At 39.9% G+C, this 18,176-nt stretch overlaps 1 protein-coding gene across 4 annotated transcripts; it reads left to right on the forward strand.

Annotated features, from left to right (window-relative positions):
• Positions 1–130: 130 nt before the first annotated feature.
• On the forward strand, positions 131–12,246 carry LOC110599475 (zinc finger protein 229-like). 4 transcript variants are annotated; one of them, XR_013430741.1, is made up of 5 exons: positions 131–2,158; positions 2,856–2,936; positions 8,954–9,050; positions 9,238–9,296; positions 11,996–12,246. XR_013430741.1 is itself a non-coding variant. In XM_078031941.1 (5 exons), the coding sequence occupies exons 3-5, from the start codon at positions 9,017–9,019 to the stop codon at positions 12,143–12,145; spliced, it is 243 nt and encodes an 80-aa protein (XP_077888067.1). In that variant the 5' UTR covers positions 167–2,166; positions 2,856–2,936; positions 8,954–9,016; the 3' UTR covers positions 12,146–12,246. The 4 variants fall into 4 exon arrangements, 1 of the variants encoding a protein (XP_077888067.1); XM_078031941.1 differs by having other exon boundaries at positions 167–2,166; XR_013430740.1 differs by lacking the exon at positions 131–2,158 and adding an exon at positions 2,173–2,361.
• Positions 12,247–18,176: the final 5,930 nt, after the last annotated feature.

Here is an 18,176-nt window from a genome sequence, read left to right on the forward strand (position 1 = left end):
ATGTGGGAAGAAAACAAGGATGAAAAAAAAATTTTTTTAAGAATTTTTTTTAATATTTATTTTTTTAGTTTTCGGTGGACACAATATATTTATTTGTATGTGGTGCTGAGGATCAAACCCGGGCCACACGCATGCCAGGCGAATGCACTACCGCTTGAGCCACATCCCCAGCCCTGAAAAAAATTTTTTAATGAATATAGCTCATCCCAGCACAGCGGGGTAGGTAGGGGGAAGACAAACATAAATTCATCATTCAGAAGACAAACCTTAAGGGGAAGAAATATAGATAACAGATGTAGATGGCCAAGGGAAGATTAGGGACTCAATGTTTTTAAAATGTCAAATATAATTATTCCTGCTTCCTGCTCCTCTTCACCCCTGGTCCAAATACTTGCTCATGAGGTTCTCAAATATTTAGAACACAAAGAGTCATATGCCATATAATGACACTTCAGTCAATGACAGGCCACATATACAATGGTGGTCCCTTGAGATACCTCCTAGTGACATCGTGTAACTACACTCTGAAGTTGGCAAAAGGGCAGAATCACCTAACAATGCATTTCTCAGGGCATACACTGATTTTTAAGCATCACATGACTCTGGGGAATAACAAGGAGTCGGCATTAAAATAACAGATAATTTAGTTCAGTGTGAGGTAGGATAGACGATATGAGGATGGATAGAAAGGAGACTAACAGGCAAGATAAAAGAAAGTAATCTTAAATCCTAGAAGCTCCATGAGCACTCCCACCTTTATTCCCCAAGCCTGTTTCCTCCAGATCAAAATTCTTAAAAAGCCCTGAATCTTAGCGTATCGTGAGTCTAGATAGTTGATACCTACATACATTGCCAGCTTTCTTTAGATTAAATAAAGCAGAGGGAAATTATTGTGAGACTTATGCAGAGCCATAAGATATGGGTATATATCAAACATTATCAACTGAATGACATCAGCTCTTAATCCTGAAAGAATCAGACCATTGTGACCAGCCCTGTACACCATGAGAATTGAGCTCCCCAGCTGACATCACTCGCCCCCACATACTTCTAAGGCTCAGTATTTACAAAAGTCCCTTTAAAAAGAAGAACCCACGATCACCAAAGTGTGGAGTGCCCTCAATCCTTCTCACTTTGGGTGTGTATCCTGCTCTATTTCTTGCTTTATGGAACAAATCTTGCTTTCCTAAGTGAATCTTTGTTCATGCCTCTTTTGACACACTCTGAAATGCCTTTCTGTGGCATAAGTCAAGAACCTGCCAGGGCCACTGAATTTGGTACATGCTTATAATCCCAGTAGCTGGAGAGGCTGAGGCAGAGGATCTCAAGTTCAAAGTCAGCCTCAGCAACTTAGTGAGGCCCCAAGCAACTCGGCAAGATCCTGTCTTAAAACAAAATGGGCTGGGGATGTGACTCAGTGGTTAAGCGCTTCTGGGTTCAACCCCTGCCCCCACCCCCAATCCCTGCCAGGGCTAAGTTGAGATCCCCTTCTCCCAACAAACCTTTTCATTTTCATGGAGGGTTCTTAAACCTTGCCATGCATCCAAATAGAGGAAGGGAACCTCCTTTTTCAGAGATTTTTTTGCATCCCTGGGGCTCAAGGAAATTCACAATGACTCTCCTGATCCTAGAACTACAGCATGAGAACCATAGCAGCAGTTGGTTTTAAGTGTTTGAGAGTGGAATTAATTTACATTAACTTGCTTTTTCTTAATGTTAACGAAGTTGAATGTGGTTATTAGTCATCTGCAGGTACTCTTTGGAGAAATGCCTGCTCATGTGTTTTTGCCCATTTTCTAATTTCTGATTGGATCGTTTAGTTTTGTACCATTGAGTGATTTGTATATTCCAGACACTAGCCCTTTATTTAACATATGATTTTTTGGAAACATTAATTGCTTGGAAACCAATTTATTTAGGTTGTGAATTCATAAAGAATGTGCCCCTGTGGTGTTCATGGTGGGATGTGAGGTTTGTAAATTTTTTCTTCCCGCCTGTAATTTGTCACTCCACCCTCTTTACAGCATTTTTCTGTTGGACCTTGAGGAGCCGCGCACCGCAGAGGGTTGTGGGAAATGTAGTCCGGGCCCTTCAGAGGCGCGCACTTCCGTTTCCGGCCAGCAGCGCAGGGCGGTTTCTTAAGTTCTGGCGAGTCTAGGTGGAGACGTGCGTCTGTCTCCCTGTGTTATGGCGGGGTGGCGGTGGTCTTTGTCTCTCAGGGACGGTCTGGTCTCTAGCAGTTGGGGGAAGAGGCGGCCTATGGGGGAAGGTCGGAGCCAGGCGGTTGCGAAGAGCGAGGGCTGAGGAACAAGCGTTGGAGGAGGCGCACTCGGACCCCACACTTGGAAAGGGCACCTTGAGGTCGCTCTGCACCTCCGCTTTGAGACCGGCCTCTCTCAATTAGGAGACTCTGAGCACAACAGTGGGGTGTTGATGCTGCCTTCCGTCCTTTCAGTGGGGCACAAGTTGATTTCTCCTATTCTTTTCCAAGTTATTGTGCCTTGTGCATGTTGTAGGCGATGCTTGGCCCGTCGGGTTGCTGGCTCTGGTGTTTGTAGTTCAGTGCAGCGCCCAGGTTGGATTCCGCTGTCAATCGTCCCACAGCCTGGGAGAGCCCAGCTCAGAATTCAGATCTTGAGACTTGATTCTCATTCTCTCCCGAAAGTCACAGTGAGTGCAGTCCTGTAGGCAGTGCAGTGTCATGGACCTTTCTCTCTGGGTCTTGTAGGGCCCTTGAAAGAAGTAGTAGGGACAGATTATAGGAAGGGGTCGATTACATCCATCTAGCACCTGAGGTTTCCCCCTGTGCTGGGAATTGTGATTAAATCATCTTACGGTTCATTTTTGTTCCACAGCGTGTCTTCTTGGGGCTGTTCCCAGATAACTGCATTGAGGAGGAAGAAATAACCATTGGACTCTTGATATTAGAGCTCCAAGTGAGTAGAACTGTAGTTTCTTGTTGTTTTGTGGCAATGCCAGTTCTTGCCAAAGGGTAACCAGCTTTCCTGACCTCATTCTTCATCCCATGGTTTTTGCAAAAGCCCTTCTAAGCGCCTTGGCTGCTTTCCCCCCAGAAGTGGGTTTCTTCTAGGGATGGAGAAATTTCTAGCATCTGTATTTAGTGTATTCTCTCCATGGCTCCTTCTGGTGCTTCATTTGATCAGTAAGTCACTCATGGTTACTTTCAGGGTTGTGTTAGGGAAGAAGGGATGACAGTGACCGCAGTGGTATGCATTAGCTGAGGGCTTATTATGTGCCAGGTATTTTGCTAAGGCTGTCACTGCTGTACCCCTTGTTTCTAGAACAGCCTATAGCATATAGTAGACCATTAGTAAATATTCGAATGAATACATACATATCTATTTAATTTGCTGAGCAGCTTTGTAAGTTAAGCATCCTTAGGCTCATGCGACAGATGAGAGTGCTGAGGCTTACAAAATGATAAGAAACTTAGTATGACCTGAACAGAAATCAGGGGGTTTGCATTTGCACTTCCTTCTGTATGCATCTCATCTCATATCTTTGCACAGCTGATTTATTTTCATGCAGTCTTAGAGTCCACCTTTGACACCTGATTTAATGTTCCCTTTCTTATCCTGCCACCTGTGTTGCATCTGACAGAATATACATTCTGATCAGTAAACAGGAGTCAATCATATTCGTTTTATTTTCTTTATTACTCCTTTTTTGATCAAAGGTGTCCTTACCTGCAGACTCATTTCTCACCAGCTGCCTGCACTGATGAGATGAGCTGGATTCAGAAGAGTTGGTTGCAACATTAAACTAAGAAAACATCAAGAAACCACGCAACACATGGACATGAGTTTCTCAGATTAAGGGCAGGATGCCTCTGCAACCTTAAGGCATCAGCTTTCATGCTGGACAGCGCTAGAAAGAGATCGTGCACCTGGAATCTTTATTTTTATAGGAGGGACACACACAAAGGAGCTTAGATGGAGTGTTCTTCACCCAATAAGGCAGAAGATAATGTTTCAGAGGTGGAGTCTTGCTTTGTGATGTCTTGTGGTCAGCAGATTGATTGACATCTTGGCAAGTCACACCCATCTCAGGTGCTGTGTGGGATCACAGGCAGAGGAAGAGGAAAGGCGCAATTGTATTGCACAGCTCCATCAGCGTGCAATGCCAGACCTGTCCCCTCATATAGCTCTAATGCACATAGCTCACACACACAGTCCATGGATGGCTTGAGACTCTCATTAACAGAATAAAAGCACCATGCCTCTGCAACCTTAAGGCATCAGCTTTCATGCTGGACAGCGCTAGAAAGAGATCGTGCACCTGGAATCTTTATTTTTATAGGAGGGACACACACAAAGGAGCTTAGATGGAGTGTTCTTCACCCAATAAGGCAGAAGATAATGTTTCAGAGGTGGAGTCTTGCTTTGTGATGTCTTGTGGTCAGCAGATTGATTGACATCTTGGCAAGTCACACCCATCTCAGGTGCTGTGTGGGATCACAGGCAGAGGAAGAGGAAAGGCGCAATTGTATTGCACAGCTCCATCAGCGTGCAATGCCAGACCTGTCCCCTCATATAGCTCTAATGCACATAGCTCACACACACAGTCCATGGATGGCTTGAGACTCTCATTAACAGAATAAAAGCACCATGAGTGCTATTACCCTATACATCTTATTTAATTACCCTATTCATCTTATTTACTGCAGTATCCCCAGTGTTTCCTGTGGTGTCCAAGATTTAGCAAAGCACTGAATGTATGTTTGTTAAATGAGTGAATGCTTATATTCTTAGGTTAGTGCTGGGTTGGATGAATAACAGGATAATCATTTATTGAGGATTTTTCTATGTGCCAAGTACTAGACTGTGTGCCCTGTTCACATTTGTGTGTGTGAGAGAGAATTCTTTCAACTCTGCAACAAGAATCATTACTTCATTTAACAGAAGAACAAACTATTAGAGGTTTATGTCACTCTTCCAGTGTTGAAATAAACTAACTATAAAGTGTCTGAGCCAGAATTTGAATCCAGGCTTTTAACAGCTCCAGTATTGAGAGACAAGAACTTTAGCTTTCAAAATCCTATTTCTTCTTTCACTATATTGATTAGAAACTTCATAATTTACCTGTTTCTCTTGAACTTCAACTCCAGACTCATATTTGATTTCTCCTATTCATCTCATGTAGTTATTCATCTAGTCTTGTTATTTCTACCTTTGCAATGACTCTTGCTCCAATTACCTCTCTACCCCACTGCCTCTGTTCCCAGTTATTTATTTTTCTTTTCTTTGGTACCAGATATTGAACCCAGGGACACTTAGCAACTGAGCCACATCCCCAGGCCTTTTTGTTTTTATATATATATATTTTTAAGACAAGTTCTCACTAAATGCTGAGTTTTTTTAGGGTCTTGCTAAGTTGCTGAGGCTTGCCTCGAACTTGGGATCCTTCTCCTCAGCCTCCTGAGTTGCTGAGATTACAGGTGTGCACCCAGCTCACCCCAGTTTATTTCCTCTTTTTGGCCACGTTTTGAGTTTCACACGATCAAAGACTATATCTTTCTTGATATCCAAAGCATCTGATACATTGAGTTTCAGCACACATGTGTGTCTTCCCAACTAGAATGTTTGCTACATAAGCACAGAGTCCTTTTCCTATTCCCCATTGTATTGCAAACACATTCAGCATAGTACTTAGCATGTGCTTTACTAAATAAACAAACTGGGGAATAAAATCTATTTTATTCTAAAAGTGCTATCAAAAGGATCCAGGTATCAGCAGACTGAGTTCAGGTTATTTCCATTCTCCCATTTAGATATATTGAATACCTGATATTTTCCAGGAGCAGACTAAATCTCAGCTTTCATAGAACTCACATTCTAGTGAGTACAGGAAGAGAGTGAGCCAAAAAATAGTTGGCACATTAGATGAGTTTCGTGGAGAAAAAGGAAACAGAGACTGGGTTTTGGGAGTGCTGGCATAGGGACCTGCAATGTTAAGTGAGAAAATCAGGAATGAATTTCACTTAAGCAGGTGGTCCTTGGACAGGGATCCACAAGAGGTGAAGGCCTATGAACACCTGGGAAAAGAGTTGTAGGTGAGGGAACAGTAGTGAAGGCACAGAAGTGGGTGCACAACTGGTCTATTAAAAGAACAGTCAGACTGGGCATGGTGGCACATGCCAGTAATTCTAGCAGCTTAGGAGGCTGAGACAGGAGGATTGCAAGTTCAAAGCCAGCTTCAACAGTGGCAAGGTGCTTAGCAGTTCAGTGAGACCTTGTCTCTAAATAAAATACAAAATAGGGCTGGGAATGTGGCTCAGTGACTGAGTGCCCCTGAGTTCAATCCCTGGCACCCTCCTACCCCCCCAAAAAAGAACAGTCAAGGGCTGTAATTGTTACTCAGCAGTAGAGCACTCATCTAGTATGTGTGAGGCACTGGGTTTGATCCTCAACACCACATAAAATTAAATAAATAAAATAAAGATATTGTGTTCAACCCAACTAAAGAAAATTTATATATATATTAAAAAGAACAGTCAGGAGGCCACAAGGGCCTTAGTGGAGTGAGAAAGAAGAAGAATAAACAGGAACTCGATTTTTGGGAGGCCAGACAGTGTAGAGATTTTTGGCCATTGTAAGGTCTTTGGTGAAAGATTTTTGAGAGAAGTAAAGGCTTTGGCTGGAGAAGTAACATGACTTCAAAAATGACTGACTACTGTGTAGGCAGTGGACTGTGAGGGGCCGGCAGCAGAAGCAGATAGACCAAGTAGCAGGCCATCGGGGTCATTCAGGCAAGGGAGGGTGGTGATTTTGTAGATGGTCATAAAAGAATGTCAGATTCTGGTTCTGATTTGAAGGTATTTGGTGATTAATTGAATGTGAAGTGTGAGACAGAGACATCAAGGATCACTCCAGATTATTGGCCTGCTCATTTGAAAGGGAGAAGTACCTCTAGAAGCAACTCCGGAGATTGGTTTTAGACATGTTGAGTTTGAGGTGCCTTTTAGATACACAGGTGGGCATTGAGACACCAACCTGCAGATGATATTTGAAGCCATGAGGCGAGATGTGATTACCTCGAGAGTGAATGCACACAGATGGAGAAAATTTCAACTCAATCTTGAGGCAGTCCTGACTAGTAGAGATCACAGATATGAAGAAAAATCACAAGGAGATTTTTGGGAGCTTCAGGGAACCATGAAAATTAATAAGTCATAGGAAGCTGGGTCAACTTAGCAAGTGCTACTTGAAAATATGGTCTCTGGGCCAGCTGTGTCAACATCACCCTGGAAACTTGTTAGAAATTCAGATTTTGGGGCTCCGTGCAGGGCCACCAAATCAGAATCTTTGTAGTTGAATTCCTGCAATCTGTTATTTGTAATCATGGTGATTTTTAAGCATGTGAAGTTTATAAAGCGCAGTCCTACAGGTTCCTGAGTATGTGAGTTTCAGTGACATTGGCATGGAGGTCCTGTTGTAGATCTGGACTATGCTCTTCCCTTTGTCCTCTGTGGAGGAAGGAAGGTAGCCGTTGCTCAGTATTCCATACTTGCTTCTGAACAATTCCTGGAAATATGTCAGAGCATGATCAATCAGAAAGGTGCTCCTTAAAGTAGGCTGAGCGAAGGCCTGATACAGATGGTTAGAGTAAAGGTGAGGTTTGAGCTCCTGAAGTGTTCAAATTCAGGGAGTCTCTTAGAGTGGGCAGCCCAAATATGTGGATCTGTTCATCTGAACTTGTCCTTGAGGTTTGAATTTTGAGAGAAAACAGGTCAGGCAAAGAGGTAAGGGAGGGCCCTCATGCTCAGTGTCTGCATTGCAAACTGGCCAGCCCCAAGCTGGTTCTAAAAGTTCTGTTGACCTCCATGTCATATCCTGTGGATGGAATTGCTTAAGTGAATTCAACATGATAGACCCATGCAAGGGAGAGAAGGCAAATAAAGCAAGACAATCCAATCCCCTGGATAATAAAATACTTAAAAGGAGTGGCTACGTGGAAGGTGATAACCATCAATTTAAACAAGATGTTACTAGATCCCAGAGTGACAGTTGATTCTGGTGGTGTCAGGAGATATTTCACTTGGAAAAGGAGTTGTTGAACTGAAGTCCATGGGTATATAACTCAATGTGTTCATGAAATTGAGCAGGAAAAGAAGGTACATGGTCTAACTGAAGATTATTTTTTCTTTAATTATGATTGCAGGCAATAAACTACATAGTATTAACAATACCTGTGATTTTGTTAACCATCTAAATCATAAAGATAATATTCATATCATTCTCTAGTTTCAAATATTTTAAACTATTGTTCAGACTCATTACTTTTGAAGGTTGTATTTCAATATTAGCTTTTAAAAGAATTCTATGTATTTCATTTTATGCATTTAAAACATTTTTTTCTGAAAAGTACATGAGTATCACCAGACTGCCAAAGGGATCGTGGTACCAAAAAGGTTTAAAACTCTAATTTAGAAGGCAGTGACTAATCTGTATCCTGAATTTTAGGATCCTTTTGAGGATCAGGGTATATTTTATTTTTTATAAGCCCCACAATATTGCATTAATAAAGCTTTTACATTCCCAGTTTTTCTTCAAAGGACATAGGTTCCATATGTTCGCAGGATCTCCCAGCCTTATGATGGGGCCCTAGGCCTCACAGTTGCTAGACCTTCCCAGTGACATATTTGGAACTATCCTCAGCCATCTGCAGCATTCTGGGCCCCTTGGACTATGAGCCACTGCTCCCCGCCCCAGCAGATGTCCTGGAGCCTACTGAGGTGCCCTACTGGGGAGCCTAAGCTTTGGGGCCCAGAGGAAAGGACTCAGACAAGGTATAAAATTCCCTCTTGAGCCCACAGGTCCCCAGAGCCTGGGGACCAGTCAGGTACTCTGCCTTCAAATGTCTGCTGGACCAGCTTGGTCAGAGTTTGGAGAAACCCAGGAATGAAGAAGGCCTGGGTCTTCTGTTTCCCCAGTTTAGGAAGATGAGAGAATAAATAAAATTATTGCTGCTCCGAGAAAACCTAGGAAAAGAGACCATGGAGATTTTGACCTCCTGCCAAGAGGAAAAGGGTGAGAAAAAATTAAGGGGTGGGGAAGGGAGAATTCCAGCTGGGTGTGGAGGGAAAATTGGGTGAATGGGGAGTCGCCTGGGTTGGGAAGAAGCCAGCCTGTGAAGTGGCACCTCCCCAGGTGCCTGTGGAGTCTGAGAGGTTGAGGCAGACAACAGCCTGCTCGTGGCTTCCCTCTCTTCCTGCAGCTCTTCCTTCTCAAGCCCCAGCCCTTTCCCAAGACAGCAAGGACCAGAGCAAGTTCCAGGTGGGTTGAGTTTTCTCTTTCAGGAATACCCCCCTCAGGCATCAGCAAGTAAACCTATCTCCCTCCCTTGGTTAAAGGAAAAAGAAAAAAATTATTGGGTGAGTACACCTCATTTCTCATTGCATTTGTCCACAAGCAACTATGTGAGACGGTATGCTCCTGTTTTAGAGATGAAGAAATGAATGGTGAATCTCGGAATCATTGAACCCAGGTTAGAATGACTCCAGCATCTGCCTCTGAACTACAATAATAGTTTCATGTGGGGCCTGAGAGGCAACTCTCCAAATAACAGGTCCTCCTTCTCTGCCGGGTTCTTCTCTCTGGGATGTTTCTCTTATTCATTTATAGATATAATAATCTCCATGGGTTTTAGTCAGCCTTTGCTTTGCTGTGATCAGAATACCTGACAAGAACAACTTAGAGGAGGGAAAGTTTATTTAGGCCTCACAGTTTCAGAGGTCTTAATCCATAGATGGATGACTCCATTGCTCTGGGCCCAATGTGAGCCAGCACATCATGGGGGAAGGGGCCAGCAGAGGAGCTGCTCAGATCATGGCAGGTTCAGGAAGCAGAAAGGGGGTGCTACAGGGATTGGGTGGCAGGAAGAGCAACCTCCCTCCAGCCATTCCCTCCCTGTCTGCAGTTGCCAACAGTCAGTCCATTCAAAGTAGGATGGATGATTAGGCTTCAGTTCTGATAATGTGATCATCTTACCTCTAAATTATATCTGCATTAACAGGAATAATTTAGGTGTCCCCTTGAGGGGGACACCTCATATCTAAACCATAGCACCATGTAATATCTGCTACCAAAAAATACCCCATGAACAGTTAAAAGACAACATATTGGGGCAAAAAATATTTCATTTACAACAGGGTTTTAATATTCTCATTTTTAAAAGATGGGTAAAAATAAACACCTAAGCATTTTTGTTTAGGAATGAAGAAAAAGAGAAAAACAAATGATCAATAATCATGAAGATATGATCAGCTCTCATTAATTAGAGTGATGCCAGATTGAAGCGAGGTGTGATTCTTTTCCTAGCAGGTGGCCTAAGATTTGAAAGACCAGTCTTCACTGTGTGGAGTGTGGAGAAACAGGTGCATCTGCACAATAGCTGGGTCATTTCAGCCTTTCTCTAGTCCAGATTTCCCATTCTAAGAATTTATTTTACAGAGTGATTGCTGAAGCATTCTTTATAACAGATTTTAAAAAAACTTGGTAGGAGGGACTCTGTGTTCATGCATTGTGTTGGTGGTGCATTATGGTTTTATTCATCTGTCACCTAGATCCTAAGCTGCTGTCAAGGGAGGTAAAGTAGATGAAAATATTAGGATGTGGAAATATGCTTTATTCTGGTCAGTTTTTCCAGAAAGTTCTTTTGTGTTTTGCTTGGTTGTGTGTCATTTCCTGGATCACACTCTATTTCATTTGCTCTGTTTTCTTCTGTTAATAAGTTCTTTTTCTGCCTAGATGTCTATTATTACTATTTTACTTATTCACTTCTCTTTAAACTCCCGTTAAATAGATAACATAACCATAACTTCTGGATCTATCTTACCTGTTCTTTAACATTTTTTTTGCAATTTTCCATTGTGTTCTATGAGCCCAGGAGCCTACCCTGCTTCCCGCCCCCCCCCCCCGCTTTTTTTTTTTTTTTTTGTCCCAGTGATTGAACTCAGGGGCATTTGACCACTGAGCCATATCCCAGACCTACTTTTTATTTTATTTAGAGACAGGGTCTCACTGAGTTGCTTACCGACTCACCGTTGCTGAGGCTGGCTTTGAACTTGTGATCCTCCTGCTTCAAACTCCTGAGCCACTGGGATTACAGGTGTGGAGCACCACACAGGGCCGTGCTTTCCATTTCATTGGCTTGGTGTTCATTCATTCTGCTGTTTAGTTCATCTCTTGAGTTTTTTAACCCATTTATAGCAGAATCTTTAAAAAATATTTTATTATACATGAACACAATATCTTTATTTATTTATTCAGTTTTATTCAGGGCAGAAGAGCATGGCGAGGAAGGCAGCTCTGGAGATGGTGACCAAGAAGCAGAGAAAGTGAGGGGGGAGCCAGGAGAATAAGATATAATCCCCCATGATTTACTCTCCACCTGCCCACAGTTACCACCCAGAAGTCCATTCAAATTAGGACAGACTGATTAGATTACATCTCATAATCTGATCATTTTACCTCTGAATATTAGCACAGGAGTTTTTTTGGGGGGCAACTCATATCCAAATCAAAACACAATTCATGTTCTTCCTATTTTCAATTCCAAGGATGTCTCAGTACTAAACACTTTGGCCGATATGATTGAAGAGGGTGTGTGGCTGAGATCTATTGTATTTTACAGTTCCCTGGATAGTAAGTGTGATAAGCACTTTGTCATGTTTATTGGCAGGTCTGTATCTCTATTTTCTCTTCTCTGATATCTATTGAAATGCTTTTGCTCATTTTTTACTTATTCATTATCACAGTTTCAGTGGCTCTTTCAATAGCAGGGTTGATAACAAACGTATCAAAAGTGAAAAGTTGTTTATTAGGTTGTAATTGAAATTATTGGCACCATACATTAATAAACTTGATTTGACTTGCCAAATTGAACAAGTTTCTGTTTTCTTGTCTCCTTAGTGATCCCAAATTTATCTCTGTATAGTGAATGTTTGTGTTCATGATGCTTCTTCACATTTTAGGAGCCCTTGACCCTCAAGGATGTGGCTGTGGTCTTCACCGAGGAGGAGCTGGGGCTGTTGGACTCTGCCCAGAGGAAGCTGTACCAAGATGTGATGCTGGAGAACTTCAGGAACCTGGTGTCTGTGGGTGAGGGGAACTTCTGTGGGTAATTGACACTGAGTTTATTGCTGTGTTCTTATTCCCCGGAAAGAAGATGTTTATGGTCTTTAAATCCTTTTTAAAATAAAACTTAGTTTGGGCCTGTAACAAACAGCTGTAAGACTGGGTGACTTATAAACAATAGACACTTACTGCTCACAGTTCCAGAGTCTGGAGTCTGGGATCAGGATGCCTGGTTCGGCTTTGGGTGAGGGTCCTCTTCCATGTTGCAAAGTGCCAGGTCCTCATAGTATTTCACATGACAAAAAGGGGTAAGGGAGTTTTCTGGATCTTTCTGAGGGCACTTAGTTCTCTTTATGAAGGTTCCACCTTTACACCCTTATGACCCAGTTACCTCCCCCAAGCTCACCTCCTAATACCATCCCACTGGGGTTTAGGATTTCAGTGTGAGCTTTAGAAGGACAAAGACATTTAGTCCACTGCACTGTTACAAAGCAGTTTAAAAAATTTTTTTTTTGTAGTTATAGATGGACAGCATGCCTTTATTTTATTTATTTTTTATGTGGTGCTGAGGCCTGAACCTAGTTCCTCACACGTGCAAGGCAAGCACTCTGCCACTGAGCTACAGCCCCAGCCCCATAAAACAGTTTTCTTTGGCCAGTCCAGTCCTGAATATTTCCCTTGTGTACCCTTCAGAGGCCTGAAGGTCATGGGATTAGGATTGCATTTTCAGATTATTGTTTTCTTCGCCAAAAGCCTTACATCTTTTCAGTGCAACAACCTTTAAATCTGAGAAATTATCACGTGTGAACAAGACAGGGAGACCTGGGCAATGGATAGAGAGACTCCAAGAGATGCATATTTAGGTGAGAACAAGAAGCCTAGAGCTCTTGGAGATAGCATGCTGGCTAGGCTGTGGGTGGGCAAGCAGGTGATGGCCCTATGGCTTCACTTATCCTACTCACTTCCTCTCCTCAGGGAATGGCAGCTCAGAGTGGATCAACAATCTCTGGACTTTCTTGACTCTGATAGAAACAGCCAGTCATTATAAGGCAAGTCAGAGGCAGAAAGACCATTATAAAATATTGAGAGTTCTCTGATGTATTTCTCATTTGATTCTAGTACTCTACAAGTCCCTGGTTATAAAATTCTTGTTACCTGAATCTTAAAAGATTTTTAAAAAATAATGTCAGAAAACATGGGCAAAATTTTAAAATCACCTGGGACTGTTTGGTAAATATGACAGTCAGATAGCTCACATGCAATAACAGGTACATGTTGAGTATTTTGTGTCTTTGTGCCCTGATGGTACTGTGTGGAGTCCTTATTAGCCTACTCAGAGGGTGTGTGGCTGGTGCACTTTGCAAGATTTAGTGCTTTGTTCCCTCCCCAGTTTCACTCACATGACCAAATTTAGAGTTACCCCCAGGAGGCAGTGTAGGGAGAACCCCTAGGGAGGCTCTGAAGCCATACTTCCAGTGCCATCTCCATCACTTCCCCAAACTATGGTGGAGTCATGTGCTAGGCTATGAACCCTTTCTTTGCTGAGTGTTGGCTTCCTCATCTGTAAAAGCAAGATCATATGGGTTCCTAGTTTGTGTTCTTGGGAGGATTCAGTAAGTCAATGCATAATGATGAGGAAGTTTTTCAGCTAACACCTTAAATGCAATAGAAATTTAACTAGATGTCCTGCAATTAGGCAATACTTTTTAAAGGTGTTTTTAGTTGTTAATGGACCTTTATTTAATTTATTTATTTATATGTGGTGCTGAGAATCAAACCCAGTGCTTCACACATAGGCAAGCGCTCTACCACTGAGCCATAACCCCAGCCCCAGTCAATAAAATTTATCGAATAAAACTAACACTGAAGCAAGCAACAACTTATAGGAGACCAACAGTGTTGACTGTCAAAAGCAAATTGATCCAGGCTTCTCAGTACTGAATGATAATGGGTTTTTAGAGGACACTCTTTTATGTTAGTGTCCTTTCAAAATTGTGATTTACTTCAGGGTTATTTGAATATGGATTGGAATAAACTATGTATTTTTCAATAAATGGGAATTTAAGTTGGATACAGATTAGATAAAACCAAGGTTTTAATTTGGTTTCAAGGTAATGAGGGTTTTATGTTTAGGTAGGAAAATAATTGGGAATTTTTATTTGTTTGTTTTTGTAGTACTGGGGACTGAACCTAAAGACATATCTCTGGCCCTTCTTTTTTTTTAAACACATACAAATTTTATTAAATAAACTTTAGAATCAGAATTAAATTGATAAATGAAGTCATTTGTTGTAAAAGTGTTGTTTTTACATCCATCTTGGAGAAATATTATTTCAAACTAAAAAAGTAGAAGCATATCATTTGCCAGTATTTTAAAAAAGAATGTTAATATACAAATTAGTTTTAAAGTTCTTGAAAAGTAAGGAGAAAGCAAATAATTCATTTTTCTCCATTTTGTACTATTACTACAACAACCTTTAAAGACACAATATTAGTGAATTTTGGACAATAAAATCTACAAAGCCAGACTGCTGGCAGAGGAAACAACAAACTGTAAGTTAAAAGATTCATAAACAAGCATTTATTCAGGAAATACAATTACTAGAGTCCTTGATATTTCAATGATCATTCCACATTATAAAATATTCACAACACATATTCTTTTAAGTCTACACCAAGTCATGCTGACATTCTTTCGAGATAAACCATAACTGTTTCTTCTACTAAATGCTATAATATCTATTTTAGTTGTAAACAAAGTACTTGAGTCAAACTACTTAGTACTTGAATAAGAAAAAATTAAAAATAAAAAACCTAAAAATTTAGAAGAGGAGGAAAATGATAAAACAAACAAACAAACCCCACTCCACATATCCGAAACAGCAAACTTTTAATGAGCCCACTGTAATCTAGTATTACAGTAAAGGATAAAGTGACCATATTAAAACAGCATGTAATTATCAATGACATTACTTCTCATCTGTAATTTTTAAGTATGCATTTTCAAATAATAAACACTATTTTTGTAAGTTTTAAAGGCAAATGGGGAAGAAAGATAAAATATTAAAAGTTAAACTACTAGACTTTTTTTTTTAGAGAGAGAGAGAGAATTTTAATATTTATTTTTTAGTTTTCGGCAGACACAACATCTTTGTTTGTATGTGGTGCTGAGGATCGAACCCAGGCCGCACGCATGCCAGCGTGCTACCACTTGAGCCACATCCCCAGCCCCACTGCTAGACTTTTTAAAAAAGAAAAAATTACTTTCCAATTAAGAAATGCCAAGTACTTTTTATTCCTAACAAAATTACTAAGAAATGTAATCAATCATCAAGTAGCTACAAATTGAATTATTCTATTCTGATACTTGCAAACAAAACTATTGGTTCTCAACCCTGGAATGTCCAGTAGAGCCCTCTGGAATGTGTTTTAAAAATGAGTGATCCTGATTTAATTGTTATGGGACGGGACCCAGGCATCAATATTTTTTGAGCTTTGCAGGGTATTTTAATATGCAACTAAGGTTGAGAATCAGAGTCAACTCATTTTGAAGTAATAAGAAAATTAAAGGAAAAAATGGAGGGGGGATGGTTAACATTTGCAATTTATAAATCAAGCACTAATTATATACTTACTATCTGCCTAGCTTCATTCACATACCATCCGTTTATAAGATGAAAATTCCCTTCATTTCCTCATCATACTAGACCATCTTTGTACATCTTTGCTACTGAATGAACTATTCTATGGTCAAGATTTAAAATTCTGAAATATACTATGAAAACTACATTAATGAAAACAAACTATTGTACTCATGCTCAGAAGTACCAAGCAAAACCACTGTATTTGGCTCCTTAAGCAGTCTTTATTGTAAAAATTACAAATAGGTGCCAGCCCACACAAAGAACAGATTGTGGATTACTGCAAAAGAAAAAAAAAACCTAGCTTACTTAATTTTCTGAGTTTCAACACTTAAAAAGATTTAGCTTGGCTGAAAGTTCTGAAAGAGCTGAGACATTGAACCAGGAATCTAAAATTTATAAGGAAATGTTGATGTATCCTAAAAGCTATTGTAGCTGTAGCTGTATTAAAATAAGATTTCTTCTGGGTTTATTTACCCTGTAATGCAAGAATACAAGCTTAGCAATAATTTTACTGTTTTTATATGCACCAATACTTCTCTTTAATATATAAAGCTTTATAAACAAATACCTCTAATAATTTTACAATTAAATTAAGTCCATAATTCTTCTATCCTACTTTGGTCCCAAACTTTAAAAACACATCAGTTAATTTTGAAAATAATTAATTTTGATAAATAATAATGCTGATTGACTTATATTCTGAAAAAAATCACTGAAAACTGGCATAATCTTTTAAGACTCACATTGCTCACAAACATGCAAAAAAAGGTATATAAATTTCTACTCTTCCTAAAGGAAAGAATTACAACACCCCTTTTTAAATATCATATCAATAATTATGCCAAATTCTTATTTTTTCCAATCCATTATCTTCTTTATAGCATGTCATTCACAATTTTTTGAAAAGTACAAATGTTCTTATGAATTGTGACTGCAAATGAACTATTTAATTTCAGCTTTTATGAAGACCTCAGTCACAGGCATATACTAATAGCTGCCATTTAGTAAAACAGTAACATCCAGGGGACAAATGACATAAAGTAACTGTTGGGACGCCCTGAACAGGAGTTACGCACACATCTTTAAGTCCTGAGCAAGGAGGTACTGGACTGGCACTGCACCCATTGCAATGCATGTGGACTTGCCTTTGCTGGGATATAAGGGTGCAACTTTGGGACTGGGCATCACCCAATGGGGTTGAATTACACCCCCCTGTTTGTTGTTTGGCTAGAATGTTCCATGGAATAGCTCCTCTCTCTCACCAGCCTCCAGTTTTCTCTCACCCCTCCCCTTTCTCTCGCTCTTCCTTGGGGAGCTTGTGGCTAGAGGTGGGAAGCCATCCTGATGCCCAGAAAAAGGCATTTTCTGGGTCTGCATGGTCATTTTGTGTCACCCCACATTCACCCAAGTGACCCCACTTCAGTAGCCCATGCTGGATGGGGCTACAAGTAACTTTAAAAATTTCCATTAATCCAACCATTTTAATATGAATGAATTCCTACTCATTTTGACAATCTACACATTCATAACAAGTCACTTCATAGTTTTTACAGATCTTAAACATCCTCTTTTTCCTATTTTAACACTGATTCTTTAAACTGACCTAGTAAGATGTATAACTTGAGACTCTTGAGTTTAAAGGTATTACTTTTTCTTCTTTGTTTCTGCTACTTTCCACCATAAATTAACTGGCTCATCTCTAGGCATGGAAAGACCAAACCATGAGAAATGTATTTAAATAAAAACGAATAGATAGCCTTTAAAAAATTTGCAAGATGAAATCTGAACCTGTTTTGCATTTATACTTTTTGATATATTGTTGAATACAAATAGAAGGGAATATAATCATTAATGCTAATAATCAAATCACATCCTTTTGCCTCACTGCTCAAATATTATGAAATACATATTTTAGCAATGATTGTTTCAATGTTTAAAAACTCATTTTTATAAATCAGTATAAATGAATATGCATTATATATGCTCAAATAAAAGTAAAAAATTTCCAATAGTTGTGTTATTACTTACCATTGATTACGTATATTATGTGTATGTTCAAAGTACAGAGTGCAGTGTGATGAATTGCTGTAGGTGAGATGGCCATGTTTAATTTCTTGGAAATTTGGCATAATTATTGATCTGTAAAGGAATTTCAGGGGTTAAAAAAATAGTAAGCAGAAAGGATTGGAGAACTATTAATTTTAAATAAGTGGCCAAATGAAGAAAACATTCTTCTTAAAAAAGGATTAAGAATGTAAAATTTGAATATTAAAAAAGCATTTTTAAAAATCTGTAACAATTTATGACAAAAAATGCATTTAAAAAAGGAAGACAGAATTGCCTGCAGCACTTTTTTTCTTGTCAGAAAAAAGCATATGCATCTCTAGAACCATAAAGGATGTTAAAATAGGCATTTATACAATGTCAAGGAGGA

This window comes from Ictidomys tridecemlineatus, chromosome 15 (genome assembly GCF_052094955.1).
Source record: "Ictidomys tridecemlineatus isolate mIctTri1 chromosome 15, mIctTri1.hap1, whole genome shotgun sequence".
NCBI lineage: Eukaryota > Metazoa > Chordata > Mammalia > Rodentia > Sciuridae > Ictidomys > Ictidomys tridecemlineatus.